The 16619-nt window shown below is 38.5% G+C and overlaps 2 protein-coding genes across 2 annotated transcripts; one reads left to right on the forward strand and one right to left on the reverse strand.

Moving 5' to 3' along the window:
• Positions 1-5138: 5138 nt before the first annotated feature.
• LOC113303966 (ATP-dependent RNA helicase DBP2-like) lies at positions 5139-10304 on the reverse strand. The gene is made up of 9 exons (XM_026553057.1): positions 10272-10304; positions 7325-7417; positions 7082-7246; positions 6893-6988; positions 6329-6403; positions 6015-6176; positions 5806-5886; positions 5604-5702; positions 5139-5428 (listed from the first exon to the last, which is right to left on the reverse strand). Exons 2-9 carry the CDS (start codon positions 7325-7327, stop codon positions 5405-5407), a joined length of 705 nt encoding a protein of 234 aa, XP_026408842.1. The 5' UTR covers positions 7328-7417; positions 10272-10304; the 3' UTR covers positions 5139-5404.
• A 4375-nt stretch (positions 10305-14679) lies between these two features.
• On the forward strand, positions 14680-15411 carry LOC113306457. The gene has a single exon (XM_026555390.1). The coding sequence runs from the start codon at positions 14680-14682 to the stop codon at positions 15409-15411; it is 732 nt and encodes a 243-aa protein (XP_026411175.1).
• Positions 15412-16619: the final 1208 nt, after the last annotated feature.

A 16619-nucleotide genomic window follows, 5' to 3' on the forward strand; every position in this document is an offset into this window, starting at 1 on the left:
ACTGATCAACTTTCCGAGTATGTCCTCTAATGAATCTTCCAATAATTAATCAAATTGACCTTAGCAATTTAAAATATTTTTTTACGGAGGATCGGTGGTTGGAGATGGTGGCGGCTGGGAGAGATGGGGGAGAAAGTGACAGTGGGGAGAAGAAGTATAATTGTTTTGTTTTTGGGTTAGTTTTTTCAGGATTGTATTTTGGTAGTTTTAATGTTGGGTGTGAATAATAAGTCAAGAGGTAGTATATAAGATATATTATTTCTAGAATACATGAGGTGGGAAATAGGATAAATGGGTGTGGCAATTGAGGTGGTATATAAGATATTGTAATAAAACTGTTTGATAAATAAAGTACCTGGTGTTTGTAGTTATCGTAAGTGCAGTTGTATCTTCTACATGGATATAAGGAGGTGGAGCATGAGGATGTTTCTGCTGGAGTTCATACAAAGTATCTGGTGTGGAAGGTGTTATGCCATTGGATGAGAGTATACGAATGGAAACTGTGTGATAGTCGTAGCTTAACTTCCTGCTGCAAGTATCAACATTAGTGTTCTTTTGCTTTTTCATGTTGGACTGTATGCGAATATTTGTTTGCTTGGAAGATGCGAGCAGTTTCTGAACCATGATAACATAGCCATTAAGTTCTCTCCATTGTACAAGAGCTTCATTGATTGCAGCAATTTGCAGTTTCTTTATATTGCCAGAACGTTCCTCCATAGAAAATTTTGGTACATAGAGATATCGTGTGCATGCAGGAAGTAATAAAAGTTGCAACCAAGCATCTAGATTTTTAGGGTGTTCAAGCACCTTTTCTAGAGATGTTTTTAGGGTTCTCGAAAAAAGTTCAATCTACATGGGGGAGGTATGCTTACAGTGGTAGTTATGCATTGCTGAAAAATCCTGTTAAGCATTTCCACAATGAGACCAACTGATTCCTAAACAACCCCAGAATTAGAAGATGTCGGAATATCAACACATAGAGCTCAACACTTATTAAATGCCTTGGATGGCTCAGCTGCAGCAGCCTGAAGAACTTTTACAGTCCATCGCAGGTGTGATCAATCTATGGCTTTCTGGTGGATGCCCTCCTATACTGGGTGAATACATTACAAGTGCATCATTGACTCCTCTGCTCAAACCAGGTGGTGGGATAAGGCTAATTGATGTCGGAAAAATATGGAAGAGATTATGTTCAAAATTGGCGGCTACTGCAGTATGTAAAGACATGACTTATTACTTGGGAAATCACCAATCTGGTATAGGAATACCTTGTGGAGGAGAGGGTATAATGCGGCAAATAGGTTATTAGAGATGAAAGGTCTTTGTAACACTCAGACTATGTTGCTCATTGATTTCTGCAATGCATTTAATCTTGTTGACGGATCAACATTGATTCGAGAGGTTAGAACACATTGTCCAAGTATATATCCAGGTGGGTGGAATTCTGCTACACAAAACCATCAAGGCTTTATTATAATGATTCAATTTTCTCATCTGATCAAGGTGTACAACAAGGTGACCCTTTGGTCCCCTACTTTTTTCTCTAACTCTCAATCCTCTTGTCAATGAGATTGCTATGAAATGCACCTTGGATCTCCATGCTTGGTATCTTGATGATGGTACCATGCAGGTGATACTATGGAAGTGGCTAAAGTATTGAAGATTTTACAGCAAGAAGGTCCAGAGAGAGGTCTGCATATGAACATTGGAAAGACTCAAATCTTTTGGCCAACACCTGATCCTAGAAGCAGTCTAGAGGATGTTTTCCCTACAGATATAGGCAAGCCAAGTTGTAGTGTGAAACTTTTAGGAGGACCTATTATCCTAGATGATCAATTTTGCAGTGACATGATTCTAAATAGGGTTGACAAAACTATACAGTTAATGCAGAAGTTTCAACAGCTTCAGGACCCGCAGAGTGAACTCTTTTTGTTGCGTAACTATACTGGGTTTTCAAGATTATACTTCACACTACTAGCACCATGTTCCTATAGGATGCTATAACTCTCTACGACAAACACCTCATGCAATATCTACGACGCCTGATTGTTGGGGATGGCGTTGGGTTTGGCCTAACTAAACAGCATATAGCCACCCTGCCAATTAAAGATGGTGGTCTTGGTATCCATACTCCGGCCGATACATGTAGGTATTATTATTTAGCATCTTATGCTCATACCAAATATTTACAGGACATCACCTTATAAAGTATGCTTCCAACTATGTTAAGTCCAAGATATGAGCACGCTCTCCAGACTTTCACGCAAGCTTGTGGTATATCCTCCTCCAATTTCAGCATCAATGACACTGCCCCTCATCATATGAAGTCTTTGGCACTTTTATACTTTGGTGCAGTCAAGGAAAAGTCACCAGCTAGCTTTGTTTTAACTGAATCTTTCATGTGGCAATGCAATATGAAGTAGCACGCAATGGATTTTCTCAAATCTATTCCTATAAGTGGACTGAATCAAGCTGTTGGACCACGTCAGTTTAGTTCCATCCTCAAGTACAGGCTTGGCATACCATTCTCTAACGAAGCCAGTAAATGTGCCATCTGCAACAAGCCAATAGACATTTATGTCGACCATGCTATTCACTGCGCCAGCGAGGTGGGTCTGAAGTTCAGGCATGATATGGTTCGTGACACTATTGCAGACATGTGTTACAAGGCAGGGGTTGCTGCAAAAAAATAGGTCTCCTTGGGATTTTTATCACGTAATGCAAATGATCTAAAGCCCGTTGATATTCTGGTCTACAACTGGGAAGACGGTTAGGATGTATGTTTTGATGTTACAGTTGTTTCTCCCTTAACAAGTGCTGGAACTCGTAGCTCCACTCCAGGACAAGCTATCAATGTCGTAGTTACTCGTAAACGTACCAAACATTTGGACAGTTGCGAAGCACATGGATGTGGTTTCAACGTATTAGCCTTTTCTACCTTAGGTGAACTGGGAGAAGACATAATTCTATTTCTTAAGAGATTACGAAACTGCCTTGCTAGTCAAGACATCAACTTTCACGAGGAGGTTCTCTCTTAATATAAAGCTCTTGGGGTGTGTTTTGTTACGGTGCTGCCTATTAGTTGGCTCTTCAGAAATTCATTCAGGTATGTGGTTTGCCTTCCACTTATTGCGTTGATGACACTTCCCCCCCTTATATGCACTCCCTGGAAGTCACTTATTTTGATGCAGTTAAGAAGCAAATCCCTGTCTAGTTTACGCTATCTGCAAGAGACTCCATTTTGGGGCAATGTAACCAAATCAAGCATGCGCAAGATTATCTTTTGCGGTCCTTATCAGTGGGTTAGATCAATGCCTTAGGCTTAGACAGTTCACAACAGTTTTTTGTTATCGCCTTGGTATCCCTATGTTTGTTGAAGACGGGTCGTGTTCTTGTTGTAATAAGCCTATGGATATTTATGGGAATCACGCGCTTCATTGTGCCAATGATGTTGGGAGTAAATTTCGCCATGACTTAGTTCGTGATGTGATTATAGATATTTGCTACAAATCTGGTGTTCCTGCGCGTAAAGAAGTTGCTTTGGGTTTGTCGTCAAATATTAGCAAGGACTTGCGTCCAGCGGACATCCTTGTTCTTAATTGGGAAAATAGCCAAGACGTGTGTGGATGTCACTGGGGTCTCGCCCTTCACTGGTGGGGGAGTCCGAGCTTTCATTCCAGGCCAGGCTATTTCGAAAGCAATCTCGCGTAAACGCACTAAATACTTGGATGAATGTGTTCCGCATGGTTATGGTTGGGTATTTTAGCTTTCACTACTTTAGGGGAGCTTAGTGAAGATACTATTTGTCTTTTTAAGCGTCTGAAAAATTGTCTAGTTAACAATGATGCTGGCCGAGGTCTAGGTACTTTTATTTTTCATAGATTGGGTGTTGCTATTCAAAAGGGGTTGGTGCGTGCTTGTTGATCAGCTACCAACTAAAACCTCTTCCTGCAAGTTTAAACAGATGCTTTCAATAAATAAAAGATAAAAAAAATAATAAATAAATAATCTCTCCTCTTTATTCGTTTCCCTATCCTTAGGGAGCTATGAACCAATCAAACAGAGTAAAGGAACTTTTTTCAAGCAAAATGGCATACTTTGAGGGGAGAGTCTACACTCAACGTGGTTAAACACCGAGAAATCAACCGAGAGAGGAATCAACGGATGAGGGCAGCGTTCTTAGCATCTGGATCATAAATGGGCAGAAGTGGGCCCCTTGTCTCACACGGTGTGTTGCGGGAGAAAGCTTCCGTCGATCTATACTTTTCGTACTTCGAGAAGGAAAAATACAAATAACAGGGATGTATTGGATCAGGATTTATATGGATAAGAACAGATACTAGTTTACCTGAATCTAGTAGATTTATAAGGTTTCTTAAAAGAATCTTATAGATTCTTATAGATATATAATTTGGATTATATTGGATTGAGCTAAGATTAATTTAGATTTATAAGAATTGAAATGAAACCCATCAATAAAATTGAGGTGATGGTGGTGGTGTGTGGGGCTGGTGGTGTGTGGTATTTGTAGTGGTGGCGGTGGTTGTTATTGGTGGTGGTCAGTGACGATGGTCGACAGTGGTGGTTGGTGGTGGTGGTGGCGCTAGTGTTGGTGGTGTGTGGTGGCGATGGTGGTGGTTAGTAGTGGTGGTGGTGGCGCTAGTGTTGGTGGTGTGTGGTGGCGATGGTGGTGGTTAGTAGTGGTGGTGGTGGGTGGTCGGTGGCGATGGTGGTGCTAGTGTTGTTTGGTGGTGTGGTAGTGGTGGGGAAAAGACATAGTATGATGTGATAAAAAAAAAAGAAAAAAAAAAATTGTCTACTACAATCCGTGTAACTCTTGTGGTTTGGGTTGAGATAATAATATGCATAATTTGCCTACAAATATCTATAACAATCCTGATATATCCTTCTCGTCAACTATACTAAGAAATCTTAAATGAATTGAATACCTCGGACATTTAAAGATTCCTAATATATCCTAATTGAATACCTCGGATATTTCATGGATCCCGACATATCCTAATTGAATACCTAAGAGTTTTTAGAATTGTCAGATATCTATCTAAATCCTAATCCAATACACCCCTGTAAGACCCGTAAAGTCGTATCCATTAGGATCATCCATAGGGTCATTGTCAGAAACAAATACATGCATTAAATAAAAGTCAACCAATAATTCAATAACTTACCATTACACCCATCTAACTATCACCACGCAAAGCTAAAAGCATGATACATCATTCATGAATTCAGCTGTGTTTGGCAAAGCTAAAAGCATGATACATCATTCATCAATTCAGCTGTGTTTGGCAAAGCTAAAAGCATGATACATCATTCATCAATTCAGCTGTGTTTGTTCTCCTTCCATGTTTTGCCATAGTATGATATATTGTCGAATCATAATTTAATAAGAATCCTCCGTATTCACCTGTAGAATCAAAAACCGATGAACCAATTTAATCGAACCATACAGAGCAGCTTAAACGTATATAAACCACCATACACTATAAGAGTATCGTTAAGAAAGAAGATATATCATATATCAAAACTTGCAAAATTTTGCAGTAACAACTGATATCATGAGTATGAGCAACGTTGCTAACCTTCTCACTCTCCGGAGCCTTCTGCAGCATTTGAGGCACATTTGTTGTTGGGCTACTTGCCTTTCCAACCATTACTTGCACTGGGTCAGTAAGGTACTTCTGTTACACACAGGTTCACTAGCATAAATGATTTCTGGTGAAAAATTATTAAATGCATGATCATATATGATCATAATTCATAAGTGCAGTATCCAAATCTAACCTGTGCTAGGGCATCAATTTCTACTGGAGTAGTTGCACTAAAAATCAACATCTGGTGCTTTGTGGAAATATTCCGCATCACCTGAAAGCCAAAAAACAACCAATAAATAATAGTATGTACTATTACACTCACATGCACGTTTCAACACTTGAGTTGCTAATTGCATGACAATGAAAACCAGCATCAAGATTTCTAGGTATGAAGCCGACCTCTCTTATCTGTGGCTCAAACCCCATGTCCAACATTTTGTCAGCCTCATCCAAAACAACGAATGAGATCCTGGAGACGCAGGTGTTCCCTTGTTGCAAATGGTCAATCAATCTTCCAGGTGTGGCAACCACAATATTTACTCCTGCTCGCAACTCAGACCTCTGTCATGGTATACACCATTAGTGCAAATGGAGACAATATAAATAGCACAGATATGCAAAAGCTACAACATGTCTAAAATTCCTCTTCGTCATACTTCAGTTAAACCAAGAAATTCAAAAAGACAACCATGTGACAAGCTACAACAACATACCTGCTCTGCCATATTTGTTCTACCCACAACAAGAGCTGTTCTGAAGGACTCCAGGGATCTACTGAAGGCCTTAACCTGGGAAAATATTCAGCAATTATTGGACAATAAAGAAGCAGACGAGTAAATAAGAAAGGTAAGATGGCCTCAAAATAGTCAAATTGAACGAAATTTGGTGGACTCGAGCTTATAATGCCGTCTACCTAGAGAGACAACAAAGCTCCTAACAATATTGAGATTTGACTAGTAAAATAATAATAAAGTATACAAAATTCATAGAAAGATAATTGTATGGCTCTTTAAAAAGTGCTAAATTCCTGAAAAGTTACCTTACGGCCCAAGAATAATGTCCTCAATTTTGGTAACTATAATGTTTAAAAAATAAAATAGAAAAAAGTCATAACAACGAAGATATTTTCTTTTCTAAGGAAATTATCGAAGATAATTCTAAGCTGCCTGGCAACATCATTTAAAAATGCACAAAATCTGATTTTACAATACACAGAAGACGAAAGTACCGGTTGCGAAAACATTTCTAATCTTGTGGCAAATAATCAATAACCTCACCTCTTTCTCTATCTGTTGGGCATGTTCTCTGGTAGGTGCCAATACTAATACAAGAGGACCATCACCTCGCCGAACAGAAGACCGGGCTAAGCAATGCTGCAGAGTCGAAACAAAATATGCTTATATATAATAATGCAATAGAAAAATGAACAGATCTCAATTGATGGTGGAAAGCTAAAAAATGAAAACCTGGATCATTGGAATAACAAAAGCAGCAGTTTTCCCACTGCCAGTCTCTGCACAACCCAAAAGATCCCTTCCATTAAGAGCAACTGGTATAGCTTGGGCCTGAATAGAGGTCGGTCTAGAGTACTTGTGAAACTCTATATCTTTCATGATACTTTCGTGCAAACACTAAAAAGAAACTACACATGGTTATAGCAATGTGAAACTTGGTTAAACTCGTAGTATCTAGAAAAGGAAACAATGTACCATATCTGTAAATGATTCAATTGGCGCAGGTATAGGAGCAGAATCTGGTGCAGCAGTAACATCAACATTTAGCCGCAAACGAACCTCTTCAGTCTGTAGAAGAACGTAGTATATCAAATGCATAAAAAATAGAATTAAAGATCACATTTGCGATCTCTGGTTAACTAGAAATTCTATTTGATTAAAATAGGTCTTTCAGCGTGTTTGTTTTTCGCTGACTCGGCCCCTGACTCAGCACGAGTCAGATGTCAGACTGTTTGCATTAAAATAAAATAGGTCTTTACCCACGTTGTATGCCACCAACTGCAAATATCATGTTTATCAAAATGCACATAGAATTTTCTTCACAGAACATTGCCCTTTCGTCATGTACTTTTTCTCTCTAATTCATCTTTCCTCTAGTTCTTTGCTCCTGATTTAGTTACAAGAAAACCTACTCTACGCAAAAACTTTAAGAAAGTGAATCGCAACTCAGTTAACAATATTCATTATTCACTGTGCGACAATTACTAGACTCATCATACAAAACACCATTGACCAAACATATAATTAGTAACTAAAGACCACATACATGGTTTCATTACTGCCTGCGAAAAAGGACAACTGATTTTTCATCACTTCAGTTTAATTCACACTTCTAGAACTCCTTTACCTCTCAAAAGGTCAGCCCTACAAACTGCAAAGAATTGAACAGTAATCTGTACAAACTTGAGACAGCTTTTATATTTGCAGCATGCAAACACGCACCATATATCAAGCACATTTAAGGAATTAATATTTATTGACTGTCAAGAGGAAACAAAAACAAACATAATAAAAAATTACTCCTTCTTGGTTCTGTCTGAATCGGCACTCTCGAACAGGCCAAAGACTTGCCTCAAATGATCTAAATAAGGAAACAGAAGCTAATTTCGAAAATAAGGAAGCAGGGACCAAATCCGTAACCACACCACTTTTAGCCATTTTTGTTGATGTCTTCTCTTTCAAATCATAAGAATATAGAGAGACTTTCTTTATATCTCTAGCCAAAGTTGGGTGGGATTCTATAATGATCCGGTCCTCTCCTGCAACACCATGAAAGTAAGGGAATCTACCATGCCTGCCCCCCCACTGAAATGGTAACTTCATGGTAATTTCAGTCCACTTGCTGTAGCTGCCAGTAGAAGTATCATCACCACAAATCCATAGCTTTACAACATCACCAGTCCATCGTTGAAGTAAAGCTATATGCCCACCCACGTCTATTAAACTATCGAAAGGACCACACAAATAGCCTCCTGGTGGATTCTTACATTTGTCTCTGATTTCTTGAGGAACCTGAATCACTTTGAATTTCTCTTGTCCTACGTCAAATGCATTTAATTTTCCGGGGACCCCAATAGATAAAACCATTTGAGTAAACTGAAACTTTTACAGCATACGAAAATGGTACCTTCTCGTCGACGTATCTCCAAGTGTTCTCTCCTACGGTCAAGACCTCACAAAAGTCAGCCCACCGTATGTCTTGACCTATAGTTACTTTGTTAGAATTGCGTGTCACCGGTCCACGTACCCTCCAAGCGCATAGAACTTTGTGTTGTTTGGTGGCTGGATCAAATCCAAAGAAATAGGTTGGTAACCATATACCACAAGATCTGCAATGAAATTGTACTTTTTGTTTTGACGAAGTGATGAAGCTATCCATGGTGTTAATTCTCTAGTACTCGGATTCAGTATGCGAACTGCAGCTAAACCATGGTTAGCAAAACAAATCAAACCATTGACAGGTTTTAGAATCTCACTATAATGAAATGACTGTTGCTCTAATTTTGTAACAGTAGTTCTCATGGCTTGCAATGTTCCACTTTCAAACAAATTGCCTAGCAAAAAAGACTGTTTATACTTATAATCCCCATATCGACATGCCTATTTGTACTCTTGCGCTCTGCGCAAATCTTTCTTCTATTAGAGACATCAACCATGGTATAACGCGGAACAACAATAAAGAGATCTGGACAATGCTGCTTTGACCGAGTGAAGTGTAAATCAATCAAACCTTGATCTTGGCAAATTGAAAACTGCCAATGTTTGCTTACACACTTGAAACGCATGACTGATTTGATTGGGAGCCGGCTCAATATCTCACGCAGTATTGTATAGTGATCGAAAATACTGCTGCTGCTGCTGCTGCTGTCCCTAACCTTGTCGTCACTACACTTTCCCATCGGCTTCCAATTGTTATCCATCTTCATCTTCTTATTCTTACTCTGTATAATAGTTTCATGTTCCTCCTCCTTTTTGCTGCTGGTCCTACTACTATCAATAACAAATTCTGAGTTGCCCCTACTACAACAATTTCCCGTTGGCTTCCAATTGATATCCATCTTCATCTTCATCTTCTTACTCTGTCCAATAATTTCACGTTCCTCCTCCCCTTTGCTGCTGGTACTACTACTATCAATAACAAGTTTTGAGTTGCCACTACTACTACACTTGTCCATCGGCTTCCAATTGTTATCCATCTTCACCTTTTTATTCTTAATCTGTCCAATAATTTCATGTTCTTCCTCTTTTTTGCCACTGGTACTACTACTATCAATAACAAGTTTTGAGTTGCCACTACTACACTTTCCCATCGGCTTCCAATTGGTACCCATCTTCATCTTCATCTTCTTACTCTGTTCAATGATTTCATGTTCCTCCTCCCTTCTGCTGCTGCTGCTATTGCTACCACTATCAAGTTCTGATTTGCCACCACTACTACACTTATTACTCTTTCTCTTCCTTTTTTTCCCGTAAACACTTTCACTAGCGAGACTCAATTTAGCTTTGTTACCCATATTAAATCAAAATCGGTAGCAAACTCCAAATAAATAATAAATTAACACAAAATCAAAATCGACCCACGAATCACAGATCTTATAGACTGATAAATAAGAACATAACTGAAAATCAGGGCGATACTTACCAAGGGAGGTAGATGCCTAGGGTTTATACGGGGAGCGGCTCGGTGGGATGGAAAAGGAAATGGTAAAGTTTCATCTTCTTTTTCACGCTTATCTCGATTAGGGGTGTGCAAAAAACCCGCAACCGCCGATTTCACCCGTATCCGTCCGTAAAATTACGGGTGAAATTCAATCCGCAAGAGTTATGGGCCGGACATGGATGAGATTCTTAAATACGCACGTTTACACGGTTTGGTTGCTGTTGGACTTTACAATCCGCGGATTTACCTGCACCGTAGGGTAATAAGGGAATTTAATAGAAATATTTAGAATATTTAGTAAACTCTAGGGGCGGTAAAAACACATACCCAGAAGAACAAATATCCATTGTAAGAATAACAGACTTAGTAAACTCAAGCAGTTTGCAGTTCAAAATGAAACATGCCAACAATAAAAGATTTAATTACCAGATCTTGATCGTTTGAAATTAGGATTACAACATTCTCTGGCACTTGAGATTGTTTCTTGATTTCGCTATTAGGAGAAGGAAGTGGACGTACCTAAATAAATGGAGCCAATTCCAACACAATTAAACTTCAGAAGGTACAGAACTAGATTTTCGTTTTGAACCCAACTACCCAAGTGCTTAACAGGATATGAAGCATCCGTGAGCAAAACTTAAAGATCTCGTATGTTTGGGGTGTTGATGGAAATATCCTTCTTTCTATTAGTACAATCAAGGTAAAAGGTTTCGGTTCATATCCAATTGAAGGAGGACTCGAAACTAGTTCTCCCATGTATTATTTTGGGTTTTACTTTTTTTCTTTTTTTTTTCTATCTAAATCTGCGGTTAATCCGCATCCGGTCCGTATCATCCGTTGATCCGCGGATTTGAAATCTGCGGGTGATTGGACCGGACACGGTTGGACTTTTCAAATCCGCAATATTGACGGATTGGACGCGGGTGACCCCTAATCCGCAACCGTCCGTCCGTTGCACACCCCTAATCTCGATTATATACCCGGGATGGGCTGGGTTACGTGTATAAAAACTCTTATTCGGTGGCTGGCCCACCATTGGATGAAACTTTTGTGTTGTTTTTTTGTTTTTTGTTTTTTTGATACATAAGAGCAATTTCTATCTATGGCAATGGCCAAACTCAAACATTTGTTGACCTACATGTATGGCCAAACTGGGTTTTCTACTGTGGTAAAGCGTAGGGCGTTGGACCATCAGGTGCGCGACCCAAAGACAGATTCTGGCGTTGGAAGACAGAACTCGGGCTTTTGAAGACCTGACGCGGGCGTTCGGTGTCCAAACGCGGGCGTTAGACACAAAGTCTCTAACGGTCGACTCTCTAACACCTATATTTCCAACGGTCGAATTTCAACAATGTAAGTTCATTATATTGATTTCATTTTCAGTCACGTCACTGCCATTTCCTTCTTCTAAAACTCTTCTAAATAAAAAATTTCGAATACAATATGAACATAGTGAGAAGAGCGGAGAATAGTATAAAGAAGAAAAGAGATCGGAAAAATGAATCGGTCCGTTGCCTCACACAGGTGTAGATTTTTTTCAAAATCGGGAAGAAGAGTTTGCTTCGCCAAATATAGTTGCTGCTCCATCATTAGTCCCAGGTCATGTGTCGGGGAATCATGAACGGTCTGAGGATTATTATATCACGAGAGGTGGATTTTTAGAATTAAATGTTCTTTATGTTGGTCTACCGCCTACAGTCTGAGAAAGGGTTGAGAGATATCCTTGGCGTGCGCTTTATAGAATGAAGCTTAGAAAACATAACAAAAAAATTCTAAAAACAGTGGTAGAAAGGTGGTGGATGACGACGCACACATTCCATTTTATGGATTTCGAAATTGGTAATTTTTACTTAACTTAAATTAAATTTTTTAAATAATTTTTAAATAATCAAAAGAATTAATCATAGTTGATATTATACTTGTAGTAGGAATTACTCCCCTTGATTTGTATTTCATTGTTGGGATTCCAAGTGGAATGGGAGACCCGCATTCAACCAAGACGAATGGATGTCAAATAGTAAATGGAAGACGCTTTGTACCTCGTTTGTGGAATCAGAAATGCGTCGAGATTATAAAGATTTGAAAGGAGGTGGGATTATATGTGCGGCCTTGAATATTTTCCTAACCAAACCCAGAAACCCAGAACATGTAGATGACTATCCTGAACTCGAAAGAATGTTTATCTTATGGGTATTCGGTCAGGAATTCTTTCCAAACTAAACTGTTGTTGCTCATGTTGGTTGGATTGAAGCTTTAGAAGATCTCGACAAAGCACCAAATTATGACTGGGGATCTGCAATTTTAGAAGAATTGTACTGTGCGCTGGATAAAGCGTCCGTGGGAGATCAAAACTTCACTGGTTTCTGGGGCATCATACAGGTAAATATCAAAATTATTATTTTTAAATCTATTATTATTACTAAATTTAAATAATTTTTATGAACAAATGTAGATTATTTAGTCAAAATACTAAAATTATGGAGTACTTTGCAGTATTGGTGGTATACCTACTTCCGTGTTGGTAAACCAATCCTAAAAGACGGGACAGTTAGATTTCCAATGTTGGACTTGTATATGAAGAACAACTTAGAGAAGAACACTGGCAGCGACGTCATGAGTTCCAGTTTTAGTTACAGGTTACATCAGATGACTCGGAGCCACAACAACGTAATTGCTCACCCTTACGTTGATTTACCTCAGTATGGTGATGATGTTGGAGTAAGTATTCTTAATCTGTCCAATAATTTCATGTTCTTCCTCCTTTTTTCCACTAGTACTACTACTATCAATAACAAGTTTTGAGTTTCCACTACTACACTTTCCCACCGGCTTCCAATTGATACCCATCTTCATTTCCATTTTCTTATCTTTAATCTGTCCAATAATTTCATGTTCTTCCTCCTTTTTGCTACTGCAACTATTACTATCAATAACAAGTTTTGAGTTGCCACTACTACACTTTCCCATCGGCTTCCAATTGATACCCATCTTCATCTTAATCTTCTTACTTTGTTCAATGATTTCATGTTCCTCCTCCCTTCTGCTACTGCTATTGCTACCACTATCAAGTTCTGATTTTCCACCACTACTACACTTATTACTCTTTTTGGTATCATTACTCTCATGTCTCTTCTTTTTTTTCCCGTAAACACTCTCACTAGCGAGACTCAATTTAGCTTTGTTACCCATATCAAATCAAAATCGGTTGCAAACTCCAAATAAATAAATTAACACAAAATCAAAATCGACCCACGAATCACAGATCTGATAGACTGATAAATAAGAAAATAACTGAAAATCAGGGCGATACTTACCAAAGGAGATAGATTCCTAAGGTTTATACGAGGAGCGGCTCGGTGGTGGGATGGAAAAAGGAAACGGTAAAGTTTTAGTACCTTTCAAAAAAGAATTTCTGGTTTATCTCGATTATACCCGGGATAGGGCCGATGGGCTAGGATAACACGTGTAAAAATTATTATAAGGCCGGTTCTTATGGGGGTTGGCTAAACCCTCCACTCGCCATGCCAGCTGGCCTGGAAAACTAGCACGCCACTATGGGGAATAAGCTAAGTGATCGAGTCTCCACTGAAAGGTTGAGACTTAACCGACCGGTCTTGTAGTCGCCGATTATGAAATGGTGAAGTGACGGCTATTTCCCCCCACGTCTCCCTATAAATTCTCCCAATTCAATTCAATTTAATCGCACCTCATTTTCTCATTAATTCTATCATCTTACTCTTCTGTACCTTTAATCATCTGTTTAATTCAACTCAGTGGATTCTTCTGACAAAGGAGTGTGTATTCATATGGATCGATTTGAAGAACAACAACGAATATTCGTTCAGGAGTTAAACAAATTGATGATGAGTTAGATGAAGATAAAGATCTAACCAACCACTTGATGCAGCTACATTCATCGGGGCAAATACCTAGAGATCCAGAGCCAAAACAAGTGTTCACAAGAAGATATACGTACCGGGGTCGGGATGAATAGCACGAGAAGCTAATGTACGATTATTTTTTTCCCGACTGTGTGTTCTCTGATGAAAATTTCCAAGGTCGATTCTGCATGCCCCGACATTTAGTGCTAAAGATTATTGGTGAGCTTTGTCAGGTAGAACCTCAATTTAATTATCAATATGATGCATTGAATATTAGGGGTCATAGCCCTGAACAAAAAGTTACTTCGGCCTTGAGGATTCTAGGATATGGCAGACCTCCAGATTCTAATGATGAGTACCTTCGCATTGGCAAAACAACCGCATACAAGTATTTTTCGTTTTTTTGCGAAACAATGATTAATCATTTTGGTCCAACCTATTCACGAAAATGAACTAATGCAGATGTTAGAGAAATATTAAAGAAAAATTAGGAAAGGGGATTTCCCAGAATGCTAGGTAGTCTTGACTGCATGCATTGCGTATGGACTAGATGCTCTACCTATTGGGCCGGTCAATATAAGGGTCATTACGCAAAACCAACGGTTATCCTTGAGGATGCTGCTTCTTATGATTGTTGGATATGGCATGCTTTTTTTGGTCTCCCGGGATCTCAAAACGATATAAATGTTTTACACAAATCTCTTTTGTTTGAAGATTTAAAGTATGGAATTTCTCCTCAGGTAAATTTCACTATCAACGGGAATCACTACACTCATGGTTATTATCTTGCAGATGGAATTTATCCAAAATGGTCAAATTTAGTTCAATGTTACCGTCAGCCACCTTCCGGTGAAATGGTTCGTTCATACTCATGTTTCAATAGTAGACAAATGAATTTGATAAAGGATGTGGAACGGGCTTTTGGAATTCTGAACCGGAAGTTCGCAATCATTTGTGGACCTTATCGTGATCTAAGTGCTCGTGAAATGCATAAGACTACGCTGACTTGCATCATTATGCATAACATGGTAATCCAGGAAACTCGTCGTAATAAGAATTGGACTAACCATCAAGATGAAGACTTAAGGCCTGAGGTTATACCGGCAAGAGGATTACCTGCAAGGAACTCTGCACAAATGACCAGTCATTTTGAGAAAAAAACTTTGTATAACAGGTTGAGGGAAGATCTCAGAGCGAATATGTGGGCTGAGTTTGGAAGAGATGGAGGACGAATTGAGTAGTGTTGTTTCATTTGTTATTTTATTTTTATTTTATTTTTAAATTGTTTAATTGTTTAAACTTATTGTTCATTTGTTGAGTAGTGTTGTTTCATTGAGTAGTGTTGTTTCATTTGTTGTGCCATAGTTTTGTTTTCAATATGTTTAAGTTTAAATTTTTTTAACGGTCATTAAAAGTAGCGGTCTAGACTCAATCGCCCACATTCCTTTATAAATATACATTCATTTCATCCATTTCAAAATCACACCTTCAATTCTCTACTTATCACTTCTATATTCTATACTTCTCACTTCTCTACAAAAACTTCTCTAATTTCTGGTTATTACTTTATGGATGATCCTATATTCACTGAAGATGAAGATTTATCTCTTTCTAGAAACTATGTAATATACTACCCGAAGAGAGGTGAAGAACGATGGATGAACGGTTTACCTAGTATGGGTTATTTGGGTAAAATTCATGATGACTTCTGCACAGAGACAGGTAATCCTCATAACCGGAATTGTGCTGCTTTGTTTTACCGATTCATGACTATCAAAAAACATCTTGTGGATTTATAGCTATGAAAAGGATTGTCACTCGATATCGTCTTAGAGGTGAGACCAATGATGTATTGGGATTACGAACTCGGGACGAGTAGCGAAGATGGAAACGAAAAGATTTCGAATACGAAGCGCATTACCAAATTATTAAGAAGTTTCTAATAACTCGTATGGGATGTTAGGCTTAATATTAGTTTTCATGGATGTTATGAAGTTTAAGTTTTAATGTAATGAAAAAAAAATAGTTTAAGTTTTAGTGTAATGAAAAAACTAGAACAATTTCATTCACATAACTACTACATCTTCATTAAAATTAAAGTTGATACATTAATTAATTAAGTAGCACTACTTCATCTTGGTCTTCGTCTTCCTCATCTTTAGCTTGAAATCCAAATTGTTTTTCCAAATTTCTCTTGTTTAGTTTTTCTTCCAACTCCTATGCTAACCTGTCCATCTCCATCTCCCATACCATATATTGTCTGGGATTCATTTTTGTGGTGTTTGCATTTAGAATCTTATTCTTGTCATTGTCTGAAACAAATTTCTCTTGAGTTTGTCGATGCTTTTTCATCTCCCTAGTCAAGAAGCCCCTGTCTACAGCTCTTTTTTTTCTGGCAATCGTCTGATGCTCTATCAAAGTATCAAAAGCACTTCCACCACCTTCACTT

This window comes from Papaver somniferum, chromosome 8 (assembly GCF_003573695.1).
Source record: "Papaver somniferum cultivar HN1 chromosome 8, ASM357369v1, whole genome shotgun sequence".
Lineage (NCBI taxonomy): Eukaryota > Viridiplantae > Streptophyta > Magnoliopsida > Ranunculales > Papaveraceae > Papaver > Papaver somniferum.

Bases quoted from the DNA above. Each gene is read 5' to 3' on its own strand.
- LOC113306457 (XM_026555390.1), top strand. From the start codon at position 14,680: ATGCTAGGTAGTCTTGACTGCATGCATTGCGTATGGACTAGATGCTCT.
- LOC113303966 (XM_026553057.1), bottom strand. The intron at 6,404-6,892 runs GTGAGGTTATTG...ATATTTTCCCAG, and splicing joins CCCAACAGATAGAGAAAGAG to GTTAAGGCCTTCAGTAGATC. The intron at 6,177-6,328 runs GTATGTTGTTGT...ATACCATGACAG, and splicing joins GAACAAATATGGCAGAGCAG to AGGTCTGAGTTGCGAGCAGG.